Raw genomic sequence first — 9,088 nt, forward strand, 5'->3', positions numbered from 1 at the left:
ATTGTCTCTGTAATATGTAAATGTTTTATAATAGATTCACACAAATACAACATACACTCACACACACACACACACACACACACACACAGACACACACCTCTTCAAAAACCAACGCAAGAAATCCCTGGTTTAATACACTCATGCATCTGAAAAACAATACAGACACAATTTGAAGTATTTTATGGTGGTGTAATTATTAATGTAGCTATTACTACTACAATAGCATGTCTAAGTAAAATAAAAGTTTAATAATCCAAATCATTGGTCATTCTTTTATTCATATTTTGGATGAACTCTAAAATGTTTGCAAAAAACATATAATTTTTTGTTAATTAAACAATTGCAGACCAAAGAGTGTGAGTGTCCTCATTTGAGGACACTTTTTTCTTTGGTTTTTCAAGCCTTCCAACACCCCATCGTGGTATGAGGCAGTTACTAAATTCTACAAAGCAATAAGTAAAACTAGGCTCATTTTTTTTCTCCCTCTCCCTCTCTCTCTCTCTCTCTGCAGTCACCCTCTCGTACGTCACTGCTCAGTGACGTCAATGTTATATCATTCCACATGGCTTCAGAGCGGGAGAACGTGACAGCAGCGAGAGACAGCGTTGCACTCTGCTGCTCCGCCGCCTCGCGCTTATTCTCTCGCTCACCTACCCCATAACCCCAGCGCCCACCCCAGCCCTCAAGCTCTGCTCCTCAAACCAACACACACACACGCACACACACACACACACACACACAGCTACCTCTCCACACACATCAGCAGACATCACAGACCAGTTAAGAACCCTATACACCCCATGCCTTTTTGAGTCTCAGAACTGTGGTGTCAACCACAATCTAAGTCCAGTTCCAGAGCAATTTAAAATATAGCATATAAAGGGGCTAGCATCTTGCTAAGCTGCTCCACTGTGTCCAAGTGTGAAGTGACCCAGCTGTGTTTCAAGTCCTTTATTCAATTCAGATGCAGACCCCTATGTGTCCTGTTGTTTTCTTTCTTGGTCATGCATGATAACAGGATGAATGCATTTGCAGAACAATCTGTTTTGAGGGAAGTTTACAGTGTTGAACCGCTCTGTGAGTGTAGTGCACTGCCACCCAGTCATCTCATCCCATCTCAGTGACTCAGAACGCCATTCTTCTCATTCCTCAACACGCACATGCAGAGATCAGACGGTCCAAAAGTAAAAAGGCACAAAATGACATGCTGACGGTTTGAGTTTATCAGCGAAGATACGAGCGGACAGGCCACAGGCCAGAAAAGCCGCATCTCAGCTAGACTCGCGCATAATGGTGCTTTGTCCTCTCATGTCCACTAAGGCCTCCCAAACCTACGGGGCAATTAAAGAGCAATGCTGGAGAGTCCACACACCACTAAGAATACTGCTCAAAGCATACACACGTTCATGGAAGTCTCATGGAGTAGCAGAGCGACCTTTAAAAACATATATTGTAAGCACTCAGCACGGAACACAGATTTGCTTTTAAAAAGAGTGTGGGCTTAGCGGGCCCTAGTTTGCGCGAAAACGGCAGGTGCTTTCAATAAAATTAGTCAGGATCAGAAAGGGCCACAGCAGAATTAAGATAGAGCCCCGAAAGCACCTTTTCATTAAGTACATATCTAATTTGTAAGATAATAAAGTATAATAGGCCTACTACTTGTTTAAACTCAGTTTTTTAATTATGAAAACATAAAGACTGGTAAGGTCAGATTTGTTAAAAATAATAATAATAATAATAATAAAAGAATTAAAACAAATAAACACTGACATAATCATCCTAGATTTTAAAAAAGTGATCACATCAAAGTGATACACCTGTTCATCAATAGCAGTTCTCAAATACAGAGACTGATATGCTTGTTTAGTTGGAACTAGCCCAGGCCAGTACTACAATGTAATATATAGAGATAGACATAATACTACACAGTCTGGGAAAACAGAGGCAGCAACTAAGACACTGGACTTAAAATGGACAAAAACATCCACCTGGGTATGTCCACATTACTATGACAACTTGTAGGCTACAGCATGGACATCCTGTGCAAACTTAATAGCTGCCTACTAACTAACAATCAGAAGTGTACCTGTCCCCTATGCCACCTGTGACAGAGATGTTCTCAGAGATCTTTTAAGAATCTTTGAGTTGTATGATTAAAGGTATTTAAGGACATTTAGATAGATATTAGTTTCAATAGATTTCATCCTGGCTCCTGAACAGTTCCCCATAATCCATTGCTTGCTGTTGGAGAAACTGAAATCCTGTGTCCCATGACTTTCTGACTGACACCTCTGCTGTGAAGACAAAAACACAACTCCCACCCATCATGCTTGATGAATTATGAATTGTGCGTCTCGCCAACGCTTCATTAATATGTTATGGCTACATGGTGAGGAACGGCAGCACCACACAGTGCTATTCCCAAGCCAAGGAAACACCAGGAAAGATTCCACACTACTTTCACAAAAAGCAGATGTCTTCCCTGAGACAGAAACACTTGTCCTTTGTAGGATGTCTCCCAAAACTCAGTTTCCACTGAATAAGCTTGCCTATAAAATGGCCAAATCCTGCCATTATTGCACAATAAAAAACATTGACACCCCTTCACCTGCCCCGTCATGACATCTAGATATACATACTCCCTTAACAAGGTAAGCATTTAACCAATACACTGCTGTTAAGATAGACATATTGTAAGTACTGATACCAATTCTTGCCAATATCTACCTAAAGTGAATATGCACAATAATTGGTAGGGGTGTCAGTTTAAAATGTCCAGATTGCATTAACAGCAACGCGAGTTTACTTTTTGGTGCTACTGCTGAATACCGATTACGGGCCAAAAAGATTCTCTGTGAAAGAATCTGTCTGGGAACATCATGCCATGACGGTCAGTAGGTTATGGTTAAAGACATTTTAGCTAGCTAATAATAACAGTTCTCATTTCATATATAAAATATGTGACAAACCACTGAGTAGTATGCACAACCACTGAGTAGTATGCACACTGAGTAGTATGCACATTGGTTGCAATTGTTGGTTGCATGCTGAGCAAATGTCCTTTCAATGGTCCAACAATATACTTGTGTCCTAGTATAACGCTCACATCTTTACTTTGAGCAATAAATATCAACATTCTAAAATGTTGATATTCGATTCCCCATTCAACATAATCTTCTTTTAAATCTGCATTGTTGCTTATGCTACCTGTTTCCAACCTTACTCCATCACTGTGATAACATGATGTGTATTATCCAGATATCAGAATCTCTTTAAGGGCTCTGAGGAAAATAAATATATTTCTGCAAAATATATTACACCTTGTATGTAACAACACATCCTGAGTTTGGATATTTTCAAGACCCCCAAAAATAAAAAAAAATAAAAAAAATAAATAAAAAAAACTACTATTGATTTCAATCTACTGTACATGCTTGCTTACATCCTCAAACAGGTTAAGCCAACTATGAGAATGGCTACCCAATATACCCAATTCTTTGGTTGAGCTGCTAGCAAGCAAGCCAACCACCTCAGTCCCAAAGAGAACATGCTCATTGCAGCAATCTGATCAGGAGACGTATGGCAATGACTGAGGATATTCAAATGTCTCGCATTAACCTTACCTAGCGTTCACGCGACCTCTGATTCCTCACGTCTCCAGACATGCCACAATGTTTATCACCGGGTGACACAGGATGTCAGACATCCAACGTGTCCTTTTTCATGACGGGCATGACAAACATGTCAAACAATAGACAGAAATAGCCGGTGGACTGCTTCCAGAGGCTTCAGCCCATGGCCTGCTTTCCCTCATGTCACTCTCTCAAACACTGCGGCTCCTCCATCACTGATATTAAAAGCTCTCGTGCAGGCCATCATGAACCACACTGATGCTAGACTATAGGGGCACTCAAGCAGTCAGCCCTCACACTCATCACTCAATATCAATTAGTTTATCATCCCAGATTTCCGTGGACCACCCACCCTTTGCAATGGACTTCATCTTCCTGTTTTCTACAAAGTTACTAGGAGAAAAAGATAGCCTTGCTGCTGTTGTTACTTAAAACAAAGGACTTTTATGAGCACCATTAATAATGCTAGCCCACAATCACGATATTGCCAACACCAAGGTCACTGGACTTTGTTTTGGTTTAAGTACATAAACATTTCAAACGATGCGCCTGTTGTATAGAGGGCCAACTGTCAGAACCATAATCCTGCCACAGCAGGTTTTAAACATGGATGAGGTGGTCATGAACATGAGATGGTCGTTCACCAAGAATGTTATTAGTCACAGGTGTCAAAGGGAGCACCTGGCAGTTTTATTCATGGTACCAAAGAAAAAGATTGGAGGGCAAACAAGACTCCAGGCTTGTCTGTAGAAAAAATAACAAACATATTTTTGAAAAATCCTGAAGCCTGTAGGTGGATGAAAAAGGCCAAATTATATTTCATTAAATAAAAAATGGCAGAATGTGATATAAATAAGGCCTACGTCTCAAGAGATAATATCAATATAAGACATACTCATTTTAAGGTTGGTATCATGGCTTACAGAGCTATATGAAATTAAAATCAACATGATAAATAAACAATATTAGCTATTCATTTAGCATTTGGTGTAGGATGTTCAGTATAGATAACAGTCTCTTGTAATGTTGCATGCATCTCATTTACCAGTGTTGGTTTCAATTAAGCACCATAATCTTGCAATAAAACTTGAACTTAAACTTAACCGAATTAATCATAAACTAGTCGGAGTATGAGTTGTGCACTGTTACAGGGGATTCAACTGACATGGAGGGTGGGACACAGAATTCCTCCGATCAAAGTAGGCTATGTAAAACTTGGCCTCCATTACTAATGCACTTTGACTACAGTAACAAATGTTCCCAGTAAAGATTGGTCATATGTGCCATACTTGATGCTCTGCTATCAAAAAACGCATGACCGTCTGGGCCACAACAAAAAAGACTTTTCACACTTCCTACCAGCTGACAACTTGCTACTGGTGTCTTGTTCCTGCTATGCAGCCCAGTGTTAAGCTACGTATCAAAAAGACTTGTAAACAACCACTGTAATGCCAATGTGCAATAGTCTCACAGGAGTCACAATCTGAAACAGCCAAGCACGTTCACTCCTGATTATTTGTGTTGTAGAGATCACTCAGGAGAAATCCTGGTTGATATGTGGACCGGTTTCTGGGACTTTTAAAACCACACAAACATATAAAAGGCTATATAAACAATATAAAGGCTTCGACAAATTCGTTCCATAGGATCAGGTCTTGGTCTGCATGTTGCTGAATGATGATTTGAACATGCCTATTTCACTACACATCAACAGAGGACTATGCTATACCTAAGTGAAGTCTACAGCACAACTTACAAAAAGACAGGCAGTACAAACCGAGAAACAATGCACACTTGTGTCATATCCGACCCAACACCTTAGTTTCAGAATGAATGTGCCGTGAATGAGGTGTGCTAGACATGTAAAATATATGCAAAATCTCCTGCTGGATCTCCTAGGCTACCAGGTAGCAAACATATAGTCTGACTTATTTATGCTATTTCAATCCAGCCAGAAATACCTCAGAACTAAACTGAACTGACAGAACGCATGTAGAGTTCAAATGCAGTGCACAGTCCACCTAAATTGATCATCACTAACTCCTTACGAGCTACTTGGCTCTACTACATTACCATACACTACAAATAGCTCAGGTTTACCTGGCGGTGTAGAAGACAATCAAATTCATTGTGTGCAAATGTGGGTAATATTATATATCCATTCAAACACTCAAAATTAAGAGAAGCTCTTTGCTGTAAAAGTTTTTTGTTCATCTTGAATGAAACATTCTATTTGCAAAATTAATATCATGACCAGTCCCTGAAGCAGCAGAGTTATGGCCGAGGGGCCTAAAATGTACTCTTGCTGACAACAATGTCAATGCGAAGAGAACACAGATACTTAAAAGTGTCTCTCCTGAACACTGTGGCAGTTTCTGCTGCTTGTGGTGTAGCCTAGTGTCCTCTAGGTAAGTCAACACAGACAAAAACAAGTGCAGTCATGTCACGCTCTCCAACCAATAGGCCTGATGATGAACTTCAAACAAGGGTTTTTGACGTAGTTTTCTCAGGAACAGTGTACATGTGCTTTATCTGCAATTAATGATCACAATCTTGCTTTTCAATGTAGACTGTGCCCAGCAATGGTATGCACAGCTTATCTTGACTGGCAACAATGACATTATAAACCAACAACTGTACAAGGATGTGTTGGCCTGAACGTGGTTTCAAGAGATAAACAACAGCAAAGAAAATGACTAACTCATTTTACATTCATTTAATTTCAAGTCAAACATCTAAATGATATGTAAACTTTCCATTAGGCCTACTGTAGGCCGGCAAAGGGTACTCTGTGCCCCCTTCAGCCATCAAAAAAGAAATAAATAAACAGGGATTTAGTTCACACTGCGCAACACTAAACATTATTTATCAACCCTTTTCGACTATAAAAAGCATTGTTCAGGAACAAGCCATTCCATTTTCGCATAACCAGAATATATACTGTACTGTGCATAGTGCATCTCCATTTTTACAGTAAGGTCAACTGTGGGGCAAAAACTGACAGAAGTGCAAAGGGGCATACAGGTCATCTCCAAAACCTTGTTGACATTTGGCCTACCTCACCCAATGTGGAAAGATCACTGAGAGTTCATTCACGAAACCACGGAAAATATAACACACGAGAAAGTTTAATGTAAGATAATTTACAGCTGTGAGGACATTAATCAGATTCGGGTATTTAGTCAAAGTGGACAATCCGCACCATAACACTGAGAGGTGCAGGTACCCCTTTCAAGAAAACTACCTGAGAAGCATCAATGACATCTCGTCCAGGCTCCACCGAGGTTACCAAAACTGGATACGCCGACTAACCTACACCATAAAGCAGGTCTAATGAATATGTTCTGAAATTACCTGTATGCCTACCCTACCTGGGTAATTTTGTTATTGTCAGTTGACGTTATAGGCCTTAACATGTATTCTTTTCTGCATTATAGGCAGGACATTATTATTAAACATATTTTCAATTAGCCAACTAACATAAGCCAACATGCATACAAGCACCATTATCAGAGAGGTTCATCTGAATTTACACACACGCGCGCGCACACACACACATAATGCACACACACACACACACACACACACACACACACACACACACACACACAAACACACACACACACACACACACACACACACACACACACACACACACACAAACACATGCACACACGGGCGCACACACACACACACACACACACACGCGCGCGCGCACACACACATAATGCACACACACACACACACACACACACACACACACACACACACACACACACACACACACACACACACACACACACACACACACACACACACACACACAAACACATGCACACACGGGCGCACACACACACACACACACACACACACACACACACGTTCTAATTTTGTTTGTCAACACCAATCCTCTGATAGCGGCCTACTCCATTCTAGCCACCCAAAAAGTATTCAGTCACATTAAGGAACCTTTGATAGCCACATTTCCCAGGTAAATGAAGGGGTTCTATGATCATGTATCCAAAATAACATTGCAAACAGTGACAGGCCTTTAACCGCACAGGGCTCTGGATACCTACCTGTTCTCTGGAAATGCAAGGCAGTGACGGTCTGCGGGGCATCTTACAACTGCCATAATAGCTGGTTGATGTTTCTCCCAGAGAAACACAGCTGGACCTCCTCCTAGGTCTAATCACAGGCACCTTTTCCTCGGCGTTGGAGATCCTACTCGGCGCTTCCCTTGGGGGGGCGTAATGGTCGAAACAGAGCGCTAGAAGAGATCCAGAAACCCCTGCCAAGCACGCTAAGACTGGCCTCAGACAGAGCGGCAGGCAGCTGAGACTCGTGAATGAGACCAGCCACACCAAACTGGCGAACAGCAAAATCAGAATACTATGTTTGAGTTTCAAAGTGGGGATGAGAGTCAGTAAACCCACACAGCCCAGTACAAATAACAACCTGCCCACCATTTGCATCTGATGTTGCTCCTCTCCCCACTGTAAAAACCGCAGGACCAAGAAATCTCCAAAGTAGCATGATGCTGGAAGTGCCAAGAGCCAACATCTACTACTTTCTCTCTTTTTCCTTCTGAGATAAAATGTCAAAAAGAAGTACGCGCAACCTATGCTAAACAGAGGACTGATGGACTGCGAGAAGCGAGACAGAAAAGTCCGCAGATCCAAGACGCCGTGTTCACTTAGTGGGCTCCTGGATATCAAAAAAGACACCGCAAAAACTACAAACGCACCCGCATAGATAGCAGACACCCGGAATAGTCTGGAGTTTAAAATATCCTCATTGCAAAATCTACAAAGGTTGAATAAAAATCCCCTTTGATGGTCTTGTTTCAACGGGGTGACGCAGCTCTTCACATAGCCGTTCCTGAAGCTCTCTGTGCTGTTTGCGTTGCCAACCCCATCGTGGTGCCTGATTTTACTGTGCAAAATCTCTCCTTCCTCTCGTACAGCCATGTTTTCGGCAGAAGCTCTTTGGGTTGTCTTCAAAGTTTCATCTCCCCGGTTTTTCCGTGTACTATCGGTTCAGTACATGACAAACGCACTCCATAATCACTTAAACGTGCTCAAGCATTTTGGCTAGGAGGAAAAGAAGGTGAAATGTTGTTGTTTTTTAGCATCGGCGGGCTCTATGTCGTCGCCTATAGGTGACAAGTGGTAAAACAACCAAGACTCCAGCACAAGCACGCGCTCTGCAGCGTGGCTCGCGCTCTCTTCAATTTTGATATCTAACCACTTCAAACTTTTCAGACGTCGTAGCCTACTCGTAGACATAAGCCTACCACGTGAGACAGACAATATCTTGTCTCGATGAATTAACACCTTTCTGATAATACTTGTAAGTATTTTTTTAAATAAATAAAAAATGTAAACAAAGGTTTCATAATTAGATAGGCTATATGGCAAATAAAAATATCCTAGATAGATATAGTCCTAGATAGA

At 41.3% G+C, this 9,088-nt stretch overlaps 1 protein-coding gene across 1 annotated transcript in view; it reads right to left on the reverse strand.

Annotated features, from left to right (window-relative positions):
* pde3b (phosphodiesterase 3B) overlaps nt 1-8,748 on the reverse strand; it is a 49,132-nt gene extending 40,384 nt beyond the window's left edge. Inside the window, exon 1 of the mRNA XM_062548644.1 lies at nt 7,712-8,748. Coding sequence (XP_062404628.1) covers nt 7,712-8,602 — 891 coding nt within the window. The 5' untranslated portion in view covers nt 8,603-8,748. The remainder of the gene's footprint in view (nt 1-7,711) is intronic.
* Between the last annotated feature and the right edge of the window lie 340 nt (nt 8,749-9,088).

Source organism: Sardina pilchardus, chromosome 11 (genome assembly GCF_963854185.1).
Source record: "Sardina pilchardus chromosome 11, fSarPil1.1, whole genome shotgun sequence".
Classification (NCBI taxonomy): Eukaryota; Metazoa; Chordata; class Actinopteri; order Clupeiformes; family Clupeidae; genus Sardina; species Sardina pilchardus.